This window comes from Tupaia chinensis, unplaced genomic scaffold, assembly GCF_000334495.1.
Source record: "Tupaia chinensis unplaced genomic scaffold, TupChi_1.0 Scaffold144276_1, whole genome shotgun sequence".
NCBI lineage: Eukaryota > Metazoa > Chordata > Mammalia > Scandentia > Tupaiidae > Tupaia > Tupaia belangeri.
This window is the reverse complement of record NW_006204133.1, coordinates 2949105-2967678: the sequence shown is the minus strand read 5'-3', so window position 1 is coordinate 2967678 and position 18574 is coordinate 2949105. Positions and strand designations below refer to the sequence as shown.

Genomic DNA, 18574 nt, shown 5'->3' with positions numbered 1-18574 from the left:
ACATTCATACAGTTACACAACGACTGTGGTTTTGTGTTGAGTCTTGATATCTGGGAGAGTTAATGTTGCCCCAAGTTATTTTGATGATACTTGGCTCTTATTAAACTCTTTCAAATGAATTTTAGAATAAATCGCTCATGTTCTATGACTTCTTTTTTCTTTTCTATGCATTTATACTGGAAATTCTATTTCTTTGGCTGCAACTCACAAGTTTTGAGGTGCTTTCACAGCCATTCAGTTTTAAATATCACCTAATTGTGTTATAATTACAATTTTTTTTCCAGAGCACCTGTGCTCCCCAGAGAGAGACAGTGAGAGAGAGAGGAAGGAGAAAGGGGAAAAACAAGAAAGCATGGTCATGCCACAATCTCTTCCCCAATTATCTCTCTTCTGGTATTTCTGAAACTACTAGGTCTGAGACTCAAACCATGGTGTCAGCCATGTGGTGATCCAGCTTACTTAACCACCATGCCACAGTCTGGCCCCCATTATGATTATTTTTGAACTTTTTATAAATTCCCAATGTATAGGGGACTTGAGGTTATTACTCATTTTTTTTTATTTTGTTGTGTTAGACATTTTGTCAAGTATTTCTGATTTTGTGACCAAATAAAATAAATTTCTATAATACTAATTTTTTGGCATCTGTTAAGACTTGCTTAGTGACAGGGTTCACAGTATTAAATAATATTGACTTTATTGGTTTTCAACCAACGTGATTACCTATATTTATGTGTCTGTGTATGTTATATTAGATAGATCACCTATTATTGGGTGTGTATGTATATAAGTGTGTGATAGATAGATAGGGCTTGCTACTAGTATCAGTCAATTTTTATAAGTTTTTACTAAATTTGTAATTTTGATCTTTCGATTACTGAGAGAGATATATTAAAATCCTCCTCTATAATTGTGGATTTGTCTATTTCCCTCTGAATGATTTTCTCAGTTTTTATTTTATTTTTGAGACTATTAGTTTCATACCAGTTCATTATTTTTACATATTTCCAAGAAAAGTAATTGTTTTAACGTTGTATAATGACATTTGCATAATTAATGCTTTTGCTTTAAAATATGCTTTATTTTTAATGTAGCTCTCTATTATTTATCAACTATTGGCAAATACAATTTTTATAAAGTTTTCTAGAGGGCTTGTGCACGTGCCTTGGAGAAAGAAAGACTGAGTGAGAATGAGAACGTGAGAGGGAAAGTGAGTAAGCAGCCTCCATGGTGCATGGTCATGCCACAATCCCTTCTCCTCCATTTCTTCATCTTTTTGAGATTTGGGGCACACAGGCGTACATACCCTGTGTGTGCATCTATCTGTCTCTCCTTCTCTCATTTTCTTTTTCTCTCTTCTTTTTAAAATCTTGCCAGAGGTGTGTGTGTTCAGTAGAGGGAGACAATGAGAAATCAAGAAAGTACCCCGTTGGAGCATTGTCACACTGCATTCCCTTCTCTGTCTCTCCCTCCTTTTGGGATTTTGGGCACACATGCACACGTCAGGCATGTTTTTGAAGCCACCTGTCCAGGACTTGAACTATGAGGAGCAAGCCGCTATAACCACTAGGCCAGGGTGGTCTGGTAAATCTAATTTTTAAGCCAATTATATTGAAGTATAATTTACGTGAAATTAAAGTACCCATTTTAAGCGTACAATTCATGAGTTTTGACAAATGAATACACTTACGTGATCACAACTACAGTCAGCTTAGGTGTTAGAGCATTCTGTTACCTCTCTAATGACCCCTCAAGCCCTTTTGCAGTCATCCGTCCAAATTCCCAGGCAGCACTGACTTGCTCTCTGTCACCGCAGATTAAACTTGCCTTCTCCAGAATTGTATTTAAGCCGCACCACACAGTCCGTGCTTATTTGTGTCTCAGCTTCTTTCATTCAGCATAATGTTTTGGAAATTTATTCTTGTTGATGCATGTTAGTTCATTCCTCTTTTTATATTTTTAAAGTTCATTTCCTTTTAGTGCCGAGTAGCATTTCATTGCATAGCTATATCACAATTTGTTTATTTACCTGTCGGTGAACATTTAGTTTGTGCATTAGTTTGCTGGGCTTCCATAACAAAATCCCGTCAACTAGGTGGTCTGAACAATAGAAGAATGATTTTTTCCTTTTGTTCTAGACACTGGGAGTTTAAGGTGACAGCGCTAGCAGGTCAACCTGGTTTCTTCTGGGGCCTCTTTCCTTGGCCCACAAATGACTACCTTCTTACTATGTTCACATGGCCTTTCCTTTGTGAATACACGTCCTTGGTATCTTTTTCATCTTCTTAAATTTGTTTTTCTCATGAAAGTGAAAGACAGGAGCATGTGCATGCCCAAAATTTTAGCACAGCTTGAAGTTTTGTGTATCTTTTCAGCTGCATCTCCTGCCACTCTTCTCTCTGGGTTCTGAGCTCCAGCCACACTCACCTTCTCTCAGTTCTTAGGGAAATCATTCTCTGTGCCTCCACAGAATCTTTAGCTTACCATTCCTTCCATGTGAAAAGTTCTCCTCCCCAATATACCACAGAAGGGGATTTCAAAAACCCCATGAAAAAAGTGGAATTAAAAAAAATTGTTTTAGTTTAAAAAAATTTTGAAATCCATGTGTAAGTTTTTCATAATGCACATTTTCCATTAACTTTTTAAAGATCTCTGTACCAGGGCCAGCAGGTGGCATGGTGGTAAGGGTGCTGGACTCCCACATGGCTGACCACAGTTCAAGTCCTGGACCCAGAGGCTTGCTTTCTCATTTTCCCTCTCTCTTTTTTTCTTTCTCTCTCACTCTGTTACTCTCTGGTATAATTAAAATAAATAAATAAAGTTAAAATTTAAAAAATATTTCTTTTGGAGGAAGAAAAAGATCCCTGTGCACTATTCAGATATCAGCTCCTTCACTTGCATTTACTCCAGGAAGCCTTTCCTGACTTCTCTCTTAGTGTAGATCAGTTTTCTTTGTTCTATACTCTTTCTCCAGAAATATTTTCTTAAGTCATTTTTTAAGTGTATTTATTTATTCATGATAGAGTGCTCATGGTGGGGGGAGGGGGAGAGAAACATACTTTACCGGGTCTCATCACCCTGTGATTTCCCCTTGGCCTGTTTTCAAGCTGACCCAGGGAAACTTAATCCATGGTTGGCCACATGGCTTCCAACACTGCAGTTCAGTTTGTTACCAACTGCACCAGCAGGCTGAGCCCAGAAATATTCTCTTAATATATATTTATACATTTATCTGAATTAGTATTTGATTGATACATGAATCCTCTAGTTGTCCAGTATCTATAAGAGCAGAGACAAGAATTATTTATTTAATTAATTTATTACAATAATTATTTAATTTGCTGCAAGGCACGGGGGCTCACCAGAGAAAGACAGAGACAGGGAAAGTGAGAAAGCAAGCTGCCCATCCAGGACTCAAACTGCAATCGGCCATGTGACAATCCCACGCCCTAACCACCCTGTCACCTGCTGGCGCAAGCGGAGACTTTTTGCTTGCCATTGAATATGCATGTAGGCACAGTGATTACAGCATAGGATATACTTGGTAAATATGGGACATGTGGGTGTGCAGATGGATAAAAGGGTGAAACGCTGGTATGAATACTGACTAAGAAAAAGTGAGGAAGGAACGGAGGGATAGATGGAGAAGGTAGGAGAGCACTGTGGCCAGATAACATATAGTAGGAGCAATTTTTAGTGCTTCATACTTGGAACAGCACATAAATTTCTTTGCCTCTCAATTCTGTTTTCTTCACACCGTAGCAAACAAATACGTCTCTGTAGGTGGCAGTGCACTTACGTAAGACATTTTTCTGAAACAAGAAAGGGGAGGGAGTGGCATTATCTTGAATACTTGAAAGCATTTATGTAACTTGAATCTCATGTAATGGTTTTGTAAACATGTTCTTATTTCCCAAACCATGAATGTGTGACTTTTTTTTTAGACTTTTCCCTGGGAGATATTAGTATTAGAGTATTATCAGTCCTCATTTTTGGCATTATGATAAATATCAATATGGCCGTGAACAATTGGCAAATGGGTATTATGAATGAACCAGTGGTTAATGTTTTGTCTTTAACATTTGTATTATGATGGAATAGTTGAAACTGGCACCTTTAGACGGAACTACAGACCAAACGTGTATATATCTCAACTGGCTTTGGGGCTGGAGATTTTTAAGCAAGAATAGGTTTTTTTCTAAGTAAATTAGAAGGAATGACCAGTTCACCACCCTACTCATGGATTTTTTTTTGTAAAGCTACCTGAAGCCTGAATTTATCTTTCCTAAGGTGTTTTATATGTACCTTCACGTCCCGTATCATCTAAAACGTCTCATAGTCTTAAGGATACTTTTGTTAAAAGATTTGTTCCACTTTGTTTTCCATGCTATAGTGTTTTTTCCAGTCTTATATATATACATACATACATATATATATATATTATACATATACACACGTGTGTGTGTGTATGTGTGTGTGTAATAATTTTGTCCTTGCAGCACTTAAATGCAGAAAGGTCTTACAAGTCCCAGATTTCCACCTTACATAAGTCTGTTGTAAAGATGGAAGAGGAGCTTCAGAAGGTTCAGTTTGAAAAAGTGTCTGCCCTTGCAGATTTGTCTTCCACAAGGGAGCTCTGCATTAAACTTGACTCAAGCAAAGAACTTCTTAACCGACAGCTGATTGCCAAAGATCAAGAAATAGAAATGGTATGTAATACATTTTTAAAAGGTTCTTTAAAAATTGCTATTATTGTAGAGTTACTACAATTTTGAAAAAGCAAGGGTTTTTTTTTTTAAAAAAAGCTATAACATCAAACCATGTTTTTCAACTTTAGATTTTATTTTTAAAGTCCAAGAGATTACTTTATGACAGCTGTGTTCCAAAGAATTCAAGAATGTAACAGAAACTCTTCCTTGAGCGTGTAATTTGCATTTACTTTTAGCCAGCAGAATTATAAAACACGTTGACATAACAGTCAGCAAAGAACCATGAAATTGAGATTTATTCAGATAAATTATAACTTAAACAATATTCTTTCAAGCTAAATTTATTTGCTAATTGGGTTATTTTAAACTGTAATTCAATTGATGATATCAACTTTGTGCCTGGCATTATACTTGCAACTGGGAATGTAATGATCAAAAGATACAGACACTTGCCCTCGGGGACCTCCTCTTGTTAACATACAAGACATTTATGAATGTTATACTCATTGGAAATACTCAGGGTTCTGTAAGGGAATTCCTGTTTGACCTATAGTTATCAGGGAAGAGTTCACAAAGAGGGATTACTCAACTCAGGAGGGATGAGGCATCCCATTCAGGGGAAGAACAACATTGGCAATGATAGGAAGTACACAGGGATTTCTGAGTGAATAGTTAAGTAAATAGCCTTTGTAGCATACCTGGGAGAATGTGGCTGGAGATGAGTCTGGATATGGAAGGAGCCCACCTGCAGAGTGTAGTTGAAATATTGGCAAATTTTGGTCATGTTAGGTCATCCTTAAATTATTTCTTTTTAGTTATTTACTTATTTAATTTATTAATATTATTATTATTTTAAGTTCTGCTATAGTGCATGTATGCTCACCAGGGAGCGAGGGAGAGCAAGAGGGACAAAGTGAGAAGCCACTAGGTCTGGGACTTGAATGGCTGTCAGCTATGTAGGACAACACCTGTCTACTTCTATTACTACCAAATCCCATTGAACTTTCATTTTGTTAGTCTACTGCTTGATGATACATTTAAGAATCATGTATTGAGTAGTTTCTGAAAGAATCTATTAATGTTATTTTTAAGGTTTTTGCCATGGGGCACATGCACTCAACCAGAGGAACAGTGAAAGGGAAAGTGAGAAATCACCCTGTGAGGGAGACTGCCATGCCACAGTAACTTCTCCTCCATTCTACTCTTGGGATTTTGGACACACACGCACACACACACACACACACACACATGGCTGGCAGGATTTTCAGGCCACCAGGTCCAGGACTTGAACCATAGTCAGCAATGTAGGAGTCCAGCACCTTAACCTTTATGCCACCTGCTGACACTTACTGTTAATGTTTGAATGAAGTGGTATTTGCCAGAATTCTCACCCTTCCTTAAATTATTTCTTTTTAATTATTTACTTATTTAATTTATTAATATTATAATTATTTTAAGTTCTGCTATAGTGCATGTATGCTCACCAGGGAGCGAGGGAGAGCAAGAGGGACAAAGTGAGAAGCCACTAGGTCTGGGACTTGAACTGCTGTCAGCTATGTAGGACAGCATCTGTCTAGCACCTTAACCATCATGCCATCTGCTGGCTCCCTTAAATTACCTTAACCATCATGCCATCTGCTGGCCCCCTTAAATTCTTATTGTTTTTATCTCAGAAGAATTTTTTAAGAATTTAGATAAAAGTAATTAATGAATAATTCACTATAACATTTCAAATGGTGGAATTTTTTTTAAGTTGAGTAAAATAACCCAGGCATAGAAAAAAAAAATCTTATGTTCTCAGTCCTATGTGAGAACTAAAACAATTGACCTCAAGTAAGTGTACAGTAGAGTAGTAATTACTAGAGACTGAGAAAGGTATGGGGGAAGGAGGCATAGAGAGATGTTGGTTAGTGGATACAATATTACACTTAGGAGGAATAGTTTCTTCTGTATTAGAGTAGGGTAGCTATAATTAATAATTTAATGTGTGTTTTGGAGTAGCTAAAAGGGAGGAATTTGAATATTCCTAGTGCAAAGTAATGATAAATGTTTGCAATTATGGATGTGCTAATTACTCTGATTTGTTCATTACATTGTATTCATGTACAGAAAAATTACACTGTACTCTATAAATACGTACAATTACTATGTGTCAACTAAAATAAATTTTAAATATTTTTACTTAATATTTTTAAATTGGTAAAATTTTATATGTTGCTGAAACAATATAAAGCTGGTATACCAGAAGATATCATACCAAATTTTATTAAAAACAATACATAATGACATGTAGGAGGGACCAGCAGTTGGCGTAATGGCTATGTCGCTGGACTCCCTTGTAGTCGACTGCAGTTTAAGTACCGGACCTGGCAGCTTAAACTCACGCTGGGCACGTGTGCATGCGTGCCCAAGATCCTGAGAGGAGAATGGAGGAGAATGGACTGGGTCGTGGCCATCCCCCTTGGCGGGGGGAGTGATTTCCCACTTTCTGTCTCTCTGTCTCTCTCTCTCTTTCTGGTGAGCACACGTGCCCTATAGCAAAAACCTCTCAAAAAAAAATGACATGTAGGTTAATCTTCTGAAAGTTTTGAAACCATTGCTCTAGTAGAACTATATGGAAAGTTTGATATTAATGCCTATTATATTCTGAAATAGTTTAAACATGTTTAGTCTAAGTTTTGAAGCTTATTTCTTATTTCCATATACTTTAAACTACTCCTAATATTAATTTTTTTTTTGCCTTGGAATTTAGTTACTTATGTGTGTATCTTAATCTCCTCAATAAGCTGCAATGTCAAGTGTAAGAAACATGCTATTCACTTTTAAAATTTATTTTGCTGTGTGTTCTATTTGATGCATAGAGGGGGCATCAAATAATTTTTTCTAAATTTAAACTTCTCATTTGGAAATATTGGTAGCTATACATGCAATTGTAAGAAATAATGCAAGGGAATCCATGTACTCTACCTGGTTTCCCCCAGTGGTGACATATCGCAAAACCTGAGTGTAATATCACAGCTAGAATGCTGGTGTTGATTCAGGCCGGGTGCAGGACCTTTCCAGCACTGGATCTGCGTAGCCCTATCCACTTCCCTCCTATCCACAACCCTTCATTAACCCCAGCAGCCAGTAATCCTTCCTTCACTTCTGTGATTTCATGATTTTGAGAATGTTACCTCGATATAACCATACAGTATATAACATTTGGGATTGGCATTTCTCACTCAGCATTATTCTCTGGAAATTCATCCAGGTTGTTGCATGCGTTCTTTCCTTTTTATTGCTGGGTAGTATTCATGGTTTAACAAGAGTTTATTTATCCATTTGCTTATTGAAGAACACATGGGTTATTTCTAGTTTGTGAATATTCAAATAAGCTACTTTAAAAAATTGTGTACAGTTTTTGTTTTTTGTTTTGTTTTTTTGTTTTTTAATTTTTACCTTTGCTTTAGGGTGCATGCTCAGAGAGAGAGAGACAGGAGGAAATAGAGAGGGAAAGTGAGAAGTTACCCTCCAGGGAGGATGGCCATACTGCAATCCCTTCTCCAGTCTCCTCTCAAGGTTTTGGGCACGCACATATGCACCCAGCATGATTTTCAAGCCCACTGGTCCAGGCCTCAAACTGCAGTCAGCTGTGTGGGATCCAGCACCTTAACCTTCATACCACCTGATGGCCCTTGTGTACAGGTTTTTGTGTAAGCGTGGATCTTCATCTCTCTGTAGTGCCTGTTAATACAACTTCAAGATCATATATTAGTTGCATGACTAGTTTTTTAAGAAAGTGCCAAACTGTGGTTCTACCTTTTGTACCATTTTTACATTTTCACCAATAATATATGAGCAAGCTAGTTTTTCCATGTCCTTGGCAGCATTTGGTATTGTCATTGTTTTTTCTTTTAGCCATTTCAGTGTTTGTACAGTGCTATATATTCGTGATGTTGGTTTTAGTTCATTCAATTATTGTGAGAGAGTGAGAAAGAAAAAAACCCTAAGCAGGGCCTCCTGCTAAGATTCTACCCCCAGGCTTCTAAGCCAGCCAGTATTGAGGGCATGCACATATGTATAGGCTGACCCAGGAACTGAACCTCAATCTTCTTATGGCTTCCAGCATTGCAAAGCACACCACTGTGGCTCATGGCCATTTTATATATTTTATTTTCAGAGGTTTTTGCCTTAGGTCATGTGAGCTCATCAGAAAGATAGACAGACACAGTGAGTGGGAAGGTGATAAATTGCCCCCCAGGGGGAGGGCCATGCCACAATCCTTCTCCTTCATTCTCCTCCTGGGGTTTGGCACTCACACATGTGCTCAGCATGGGTTTCAAACCACCCAGTCTGAGACTCAAACCATGGTCGGTCTTGTGAGAGTCCACTACGCCATCTGCTGGCCCCTCATGGTCGCTTTAATTTGCATCTCTCTAAATAGCTAATGAAGTTGAAATTCTTTTTGTGGTGTTATTTGCCATCTGTAATTTTCTTTGGTGAAATATTTGTCTTTCGTTTATGTTCTCATTGGATTGTTTGGTTTTTTTTTTTCAGTATAGAGAGTCCTTTATATGTTCTAGATACCAATTTTTATGGAAATTGTGGTTTGCAAATATTTTTTCTCACTATGTAACTTGTTTTTATCTAATAGGGTCTTTCTCAGATCGAAAGTATTAAATTTTGATAAAATCTAATATTTTTCCTTTTATGGATTGCACTTTTAAAGTCCTAAGAATTTTTTGGTATAGCTCTAGAGCCCAGAGATTTTTTTCCCTAGCTCTCATACTAAATGTTTTATAATTTTTCACATTGAATTCCATGTTTCATTTTGAGTTAGTTTGAGTATAACCTGTGAGGTTTATGTCAAAGTTTTGGTTGTTTTTTCTTATGGGCATTAAATTGCTCTGGTACCATTTGTTGAAAAACTTATATTTCCCACCATTAAATTTATTTTATACCTTGGTGAAAAGTCAGTTGGGCATATTTATGTGGCTATATGAGAAATTCAGAAGTTCATGGAAAAATGCAATTAGAGTGGAGTTTATTTTGATGAAAAAAATTTTTGATATCTGCACAGTTTTTTTCATAATATACATTTTCCACGAACTCTTTGGAGATGCCCTGGTATATCTTGGGTTTTTTGCTTTTTCACGTTGATCTGCCTTTCCATCAATACCACATAATCTTGATTAGTGTAGTTATAGAGTAAATCTTAATCTCCGGTCCATCTACTTTATGCTTCTTTTTCAAAATTTTTTAAACTATTCTAACCTAATTCCCTTTTCATATTAATTTTAGAATATCCTGTCTGTATCTACAAAAAATCACTCTGGGGTTTTGATAGGAATTTCATTCAACCTTTATATCAATTTAAAAAGCATTGACATCTTTGCTATGTGGAGGCTTCTAATCTATGAACATGGTATATTTGGTTTAGATGTATTTTGATTTATTTTATTAGTTTGACTTAGTTTTTAGTATGCAAGTTATGTATATATTTCCTTAGATTTATACCTACAAAATACAAAGTATCTCTTCTTTTTTTTTTTAAGAGTGTTTTTTTGTTTTTGCTATAGGGTGTGTGCGCTCCCAAGAGAGACAGAAAACAAAAAATCATCCCCCGGGGGGATGGCCATGTCACAATCCCTTCTCCATTCTCGGGATTTTGGGCCTGCATGCACATGTGCCTGGCTTGGGTTTCAAGCCACAGGTCCAGAACTCGAACCTCGGTCAAGCACATGGGAATCCAGTGATGTAACCATTATTCTATCTGCTGGCCCCAGAGTATCTCTCCTTTCTTGAACCATCATAAATAGTGTTCTAGTTTAAATTTTCCTATTACTAAATTCATTGCCAATATATACAAATATAATTGATTTTTGAATGTTTATCTTGTATCTAGTGACCTTGCTGAACTGACTTACTGATTCTAGGAGCTTTTCTGTAGGTTCTTTGGGATTTTCTATGAAGGTTTTATGTCGGTTCTTTGGGATTTTCTTACCTGAAAATTAGAGCAATTTTATTTTTCCTTTGGTCTGTATGCCTTTTCTTTTCTTTTCTTTTTTTTTTTTTTGTTTCACACTGTTTAGTACTTCAGCACTTTGTCAAATAAGAGTGAGGAAAGTGAATATCCTGCCTTCTTTATAATATTGGGGAAAAGGCATTCAATGTTTCACCATTAAGTATACTGTTATCTGTAGTATTATGTAGTTGTTCCTTATCAAGTTGAGGGAATTTTCCTCTTTAATATTCATTTGTTATTTAGGTAGTTTGTTAAATGGTACATGTACTCGTCAGAGAGAAGCAGAGATAAAGGGAGAAAGAGAAAGTGAGAAATCACCACCCTAGGTATGTTGGTCATGCCACAATTTCTTCTCTTCCATTCTCCCTCTCAGGATTTTGGATATGCATACACATGTGTCCAGCATGATTTTCAAACTACTGGGTCCAGGACTTAAACCAAAGTTGGCCATGTGGGATCCGGCTGCTTTAACCTCTGTGCCACTTGCTGACTCAAGAGTTTCCCTCTCTTTACATTTCTGAGTTTTGTTTAGTTTAGTTTAGTTTTGTTTTAATGAGAGATTTTTGCTATAGGGCGCATGTGCTCCCTGGAGAGACAGAGAGAGATAGCCAGAAAACAAGAAATCAACCCCCAAGTGGGGGAAGGCCACACAGCATTCCCTTCTCGTTCATTCTTCTCTAGGGATTTTGGACACACACACACACACACACACACACACACACAGGCCTGGAGTGTGTTTTAAGCTGCCAGGTCCGGGGCTTAAACCATAGTCAACTACGTACGTGGGAGTCCAGCAATATAATATAACTGCTACACCATCTACTGGTCTCATTTCTGAGAGTTTTTATTATGGATGGGCATTGAATTTTTGTCAAGTGATTTTTTTTTTTTTTTGGTATACACTGGCATAATCATGTGATCCCCCCCCCTTAAGTCTATATAAATGATAGATTACATTGATTTTTGAGTATTGAACTCAGATCATTTATATGAGAAAAAAGAAGTTAAAGAAAAAAGATCTACATCACCACCTTCATTCTCCTATAAAAGTTATTTAAAACAGTAGAACAGGAATTCTATAATCTTTTTAGTCTGTTTTCTTCGCTTTCTTTTTAAAATATTTATTGTGCGTGTGTGTGTGCATGTGCATTCACTGGAGAGAGAGAGAAAGTGACAAAGCACCTCCCAAGCAGAATGGCCACACCACAGTCCCTTCTTTTCCATTCTCCTTTCAGGATTTTGGGCATGCACACACACGTGCCCAGCATGGTTTTCAAGCCACTTTGTCTAGGACTTGAACCACTCAGTTGGCAATGTGGGATTCAACCATCTTAACCACCATTCCATCTGACTGCCCCTAAAGTATCCATATCACTTACAATTTACCCAGGCCTTAGTTTTCTATCTTCAAAATAAATGAATATTATATCCACCTGTTAACTAATTCTTAAGAGGAAATTGGGGACATGAATTCCAGATAGCCTTTCTTTAATGTTATTTAATTATGACTTATGTTATGGATAATTTCCTTAGAAATAATAGAAAAACTGCTTTGGAAAATCTCATATAATTTTCTAACAAAGCAAAGGATTTTGAAAAGTATTCACATTCATCATCTTAGACTACATTGGATTTCAGAGCCTAAAACTAGAACATGGACCTTTTTCTCACATCTTGTTTCATTTCCTTCCAGCCCTTTTCTTTTGCTACTCATATTATTTATTTACTTACTTATTTTTTGAGAGGTTTTTGCTATAGGACACATGCACTTGCGAGAAAGACAGAGAGAGTCAGAGAGAGAGAAAGCGAGAAATCACTCCCAGAGGGGATGACCACGCCGCAATCCCTTCTCCTCCAGTTTCCTCTCAGGATCTTGGGCATGCACGCACATGCACCCTGTGTTAGTTTAAGCCACCGGGTCCAGGACTGGAACCATGATCGACTGCATGGGAGTCCAGCAACGTAGTCATTATGCCATCTGCTGGCCCCTCGCTACTCATATTTTTATTTATTTTATTTTTTGGGAGAGATTTTTGCTATAAGACATGTGCACTGGCCACAGAGACAGAGAGATAGAAAGCAAGAAATCACCCCCTGAGGGGAATGCCCATGCTGCAATCTCTTCTTCATTCTCCTCTTAGGATTTTGGGCACACACACACAAACACACACACACACACCTGACGTGAGTTTTAAACTGCTGGGCCTGGGACTTGAACTCTGGTCGACTATGTGGGAGTCCAGCAGCATTACCATTATGCCACCTGTCGCCCCCACCCTAATCATATTTTTATGTTTTTTGCACATTTGCAATAATAATACATTACAAATGGTTACCCCTCTTTTTAAAAATTTGGGTATAAATTTTTCCACATTTTTATGTATAAAACAACATGGTATGTATTTTGTTGCATAAAATTTTGTCACACTTTACATTTTTTATTTGCATATTCTTTTTTCCATTTATTTATTTATTTTTACATTTTCCCAGTCATTTACATATCAAAAAGTTTTGCTCATACTTCATAGTTCTTGACAGTTAATAAACACCTTTCAAAATTTCAAAATACTGAATTTTAAAGATAAATGTTAAAAATATTTCTTATAATTTTGTATAATTCTGTTTGTGACTCTATAACAACAGGAACAGCATGGTTTTAAATACTTTTGAGAAAATATTTACATGTCAACTACTCAAATTGTTGAAAAGCAAATGCCCAGCACACTAGTCACACATAAACCTCAATTCAGCCCTGCCTATCAAGTATTCTGTGATATACCATCTGCTAGCAAAGATCAGTCTCTTTTTCTTCCTTCAAAGTCTTTCTGAAGATAATCCTCTGGTGTGGTTGCTCTTTTGCAATCTCTACTGATTACAGTGCTGGGCTGGAAAAGTCCAGGTTATTTTATGTTATAAATTCTTTCATATATCTTCTCTAATCCTCTCTGCCAGGCAGAACTGTTTATGGTGCCAGGCCATCTTTCTAAGAACTTCTGTTGGCTTACTTGAGCTCCAACTTAGTTCCATAGTTTTCTGATTGATCTTCAGATATGACATTCCAGTCAAAGCCCTGTCCAATGATGCGTATTTCCAATTTCTGATTCAATGCAACAAACATTATCGAACTTATGCAAAAACCCTTCTGCCACAAAATAAGAATACTCCTAAATATTTCCAATTCAAGAGGGGTCAGGAAGGAAGAAAGAGTTTATATTTCCATTTAAAGAAACAAATAAGAAAAATATTTTAACAAATTGCTGAACCTATCAACAACTCAAAAGAAAGTAAAAATGTTTAAATTGGGAAAACAAAGCATAGTTTAAAAAAAATCAGTAATGTTTTACTCAAAAATCATAAAATTCTATTTTGCCAGTTCAGTCTTATGTTCAAACTCTCTTCTGTTGAATGTGCAGTGTTGGTGTGGTCCAACCTTTCCATTTAAATCCTCGAAGTTAACATTCAATATTGTTATTGATATTTCTTGTGCCTAGCATTAAATTGGTCGTTTTCTTGGCTGCCTTTTGTTCTGTTATTTCTGTATGTGTCTTTAGTTTTCCTGGTTGAGCACTCCTTTCAGAACTTCTTGAAGAGTGGGTCTACTACTGGCAAATTCTATCAGGTATCGTTTATGTGAGAATGTTTTTATCCTTTCTTTCCATATGAAAGATAATCTTGCTGGGTATAGTATTCTTGGTTGAAACTGTTTTTCACTTAATATTTTGAATATGTGTTCCCTTTCTTTCCTTGCTTGCATTGTTTCTCATGAGAGGTCTGAGGTTAACCTGATGGGATAGTATTTATAAGTAATCTGACGTTTCTCTCTTGCTAAGTTTTGTATTTTGTCTTTGTAGATTTGACCAGTTTAGGTATGATGTGCCTTGGAGAAGATCTTCTTCGGTTGATTCTATTAGGGGTCCTTTGTATTTTTTGGCTCTGGATATTGGAATGCTTCTCTAGATTTGGAAAGTTTTCTTCCAAGATTTCATGGGACAGATTATCAATGCCCTTATTAGTTTCCTCACCTTCTGGGATACCGATTATCCGGATGTTTGGGCGCTTAATGCTGTCTAGTATTTCTTGTATAGTATTATCATTTTGGGGGGTTATTTTCTCAGTTTTTTTGGTTGTTTTTTCTAGATCAGAAGTTTTGCCTTCAACATCTGAGATTTGATTTTCTGCATGGACTAATCTGCTTTTAATACTTTCAAGGGAGGTTTTGATTTCCTGAATGGCAGCCTTCATCTCCAATAGCTCCATTTGATTCTTTTTTATGGTGTGCATTTCCTCTTTCAGATTATGAAAGACATTTAACACCTCCTGGAACTCATTGTCTCTTTTCTCCTGCATCTTCTGGAGTTCATTATCTCTCAGCTCTTGCATCTCATTTAGTTTTGTCACTATGAATATTCTGAAGTCTTTATCAGACATTTCCATGAATTCTGTACTTTCTGTGGATGATGAGCGACTGTTCTTTTCCCTTAGGGGAGAGAGATTTTCTTGATTTCTCATGTTTCTTGTGCCTCTATGGTTGTTTGTGGTCATCTTGTGACAAAGTCGCTCCTCCACAGTGCTTGTCTGAATATTTTGGGAGTCTAGGAGATGGGTTTAGAGCATAGCCTCCCTGCACACGCCAGGACACACACCTCAGTTTTAAAATGGCTTCTCGTCTGAATCACATTTACGTTTTTAAGATGGAATCTCAGAATTGGAAACTTTAGTATTACATAAATAGCTAAAGAGAATTTTGAAAGCAGTGTTTTCACAATTCGGAGGAGCTGAGAGCTCATGAAAGCAGGAAGCAAAACAATAGGCCACTTACAAGTTGAACAGAGAACCACAGACATTATTTGCTAAGAAGAGCCCTCCTGGGGTCAGAGCAAGTCTTTTTGTTTTGTTTGATTTTTTTTTTTTTTTTTAGGTTTTTGCCATAGGGCATGTATTCAATATGCCAGGTCCAGGATTCCAACCATGGTCTGCTACCTGCTAGCCCCCAGAGAAAGTCATAATGATTTGTCTCAAAACTACCCCTTCTGGAGGCCAGCAGATGGTGTGATAGTTAAGGTACAGGACTCTCACATGGAAGGCCATGGTTCAAATCCTGGACCTGGTGGCTTGCTTTCTCACTTTCTCTCTTTCTTTCTAGTCAAATTAGAACTTATAATAGTAATAATAATAATAATAAGTTAAATTAAATAAATAATTCTTTGGGACTAGTAGATGGCAGAGTGGTTACATCACTGGACTCCCACATAGTTGACCGTGGTATGAGTCCCTGACACCCGGCGGCTTAAAATGTGTGCGTGTGTGTGTGTGTGTGTGTGTGTGTGTATGTATGTGTGCATGCCCAAAATCCCAAGGGGAGAATGGAGGAGAAGGGATTGCAGCATCGCCATCGCTCCCCAGTAGGGGGTGACTTCTCACTTTCTGTGTGGCTCTCTGGTGAGTGCGTGTGCCCTATAGCAAAACTCTCTCATAAATAAATATTCTTTAAAAACAAAAACAAAAAAATCCTTGCCCCTTCTGTGTGTGTTTCACAGAGTAGAACAGTATAGTAGTGACCAGGGGTGGGAGGGTACGGGAAGAAGGGAGGTTTTGGTGAAAATACACAGACTTTCAGTTGTAAGATGAGTAAGTTTGAAAGATTTAATGTACAGCATGGTAACTATAGATAACACATACATATTGAATGCTTGAAATTTGCTGGAAGTAGATCTTACTCTTACATACATACACACAATATTGACTAGATGAGGTAGGTGATGGATATACTAGTTAGCTTGATTGTGGTCATCATTTCACAATATATGTCAGAACATCATGTTGGTCAGTGGTATAGCAGTAATACAACACTCCACAGTGCTGAGGCAGGTTCATGTCTTGAGGTCTCCCTGTGCATGCCAAGTACACATAGTCCTGGCTGGTCGAGGCTGGGGATGGATAACAGCCTGAAGGGCCTGTTTGAGGTACTTATCTCTCTCTCTCTCTGTCTCCCTCATGGAATAATTTTTTTAATAATTTATTTAATTCCATTTGTTATTATTTTAACTTGACCAGAGAGAGACAGAGAGAGAGAGAAAGGGAGAGGGGGAAAGCAAGGAAGCCAGTCCAGGACTCAAACCATGGTTGGCCATGTGGGAATCCAGCGCCCTTAACCACCACGCCACCTGCTGGCCCCTCTCAAGGAATAAATTTTAGACATTGTTATATACCATTTAAAATTTTTTCCAGAGGGGCCTGGGTGTGCAGGTTCCTCGTGAGAAGCATGGATGTCTATGGAGGGTCCTAGATCTGCCTATGCTGCTCTTGGTCCTTTCAGGACTGCCAAGGCATCTCAGTGTCCAAGGAGCTGTTGACAGTGGGGAGCAGTGGCTGTGGAGGTACATGGGAGAAGTCACTCATCTAGTCCAAGCCTAATTCCAGAAAGACCTCTACTCTTCAAACAGTTTGGATGGAGAGGAGTCCCTTATGGGACCAAGTACAGACCTTTCTCCCAAAGATGGTTCAGGCAAATGAAAAAGAAATGGCAGCTGCACCACCTGGTAGTTTCAATGTTGAAAATATTGATGGGACTCTTGGAAAAGTTGTACAAATGGATGTGGCCTTGTTTGACATGAATCAGTCAGATTCAAAAGAAGAGCACAGTTAAGAGAGTTCACAAGATTGTTTGAGGACAGTTCAGAATCTGAGGATGAAGATGACAGCATTGCTGGTGAAGTCACCATAGATAACATTAAGCTTCCTAATTCAGAAGATGGAAAAGGCAAGATTGAAGTTTTGGATAGTCCAATGAATAAATAAATAGATAAGTAATAAAATAAATTATCTGAAAAACAGTTTCCTCACAACCTTTTGGATGAAGTCTTCAAACTTGGTGGCCATATAGATACCTTTATTCTGCAACACATTTCTGTCTGGTCTCTTCAACCAGCCTTAAAGGAAGAACCAGCTCATAGGTTTTTTTAAAAGGGCTTAAGGGGACTGTTTATTAGCATTTGTCAAGTTGTTTTGAAGTATGTCTCATCTCATGCTATTAATATCTTATGATAACTTCCATAATAATAATCTGATAAATTGATAAAATGGACATCAACAAAGTTATAAATCTGTTTGTTTTGAAGGACAGTGACAATTTTGTTCTGTTTTTAACTTGGTTCATGACTAGAAATAAGTCATTTTAATTACTTATAAGCAAGATAGTAAGGAACACATAGCTCCTTTTCTCAAAGTAACTCAAGGAATAAGAAATAAAGGCAATTTCCTAATTGTAAAGATTATGAAAAAAATCACATTATAAAATATTTTCTCTAGACTATCCATAAGAACTAAACAAACATTTGTTTGTATTACATGATTAATGTAGGTACTAGCTGGAACCGTCTAGAAGGTTAGTATAGTTGTTGAAATATTTTTATTTTTCACTGTTAAATTGTCAAAATATATCTGTAGTGTCTATCTATACTAGTAGATAGAATTATGGCGTACTGGGTTTAGTGTAGAGATCTCATCATAGTTGTTATTTACTTACTTATGCTCTAAGAAAGGATGTCCCTTGGTTATCAAGTTAATAAGTCATATGATTATGTTAAGTCACACAAACAAGAAATGAGTAATTCCTGCAGAAGTATTTTGCTGGCAGAAAATAGTAGTGATATACAGTATTGACATCTTTAGTTAAACTAATTAGAAGTTTCGGGAAGCTCATGGATTATAACTGAGAGATCTATAATTTGAAGAAACAAAACTCCTGATTTTTAGTAATATTACCTGTTCATCAAATGATTTTTATTACCAAATAAAAAATATGAATAGAGGGACTTTGTCTAGTTCACAACAATTCCCAATGCCCAAACCATTCCTG

General features: G+C 37.1%; 1 protein-coding gene and 1 pseudogene across 3 annotated transcripts in view; both read left to right on the top strand.

Annotated features, from left to right (window-relative positions):
* The window catches only part of TSGA10 (testis specific 10), a 169332-nt gene that overhangs the window by 123322 nt on the left and 27436 nt on the right, over positions 1 to 18574 (top strand). For all 3 annotated transcript variants that reach the window (XM_006166591.3, XM_006166590.3, XM_006166589.3), the window contains exon 16: positions 4500 to 4709. In XM_006166591.3, coding sequence (XP_006166653.1) covers positions 4500 to 4709 — 210 coding nt within the window. The remainder of the gene's footprint in view (positions 1 to 4499; positions 4710 to 18574) is intronic.
* LOC102496701 (uncharacterized protein C12orf45 pseudogene) lies at positions 16476 to 17514 on the top strand (annotated as a pseudogene).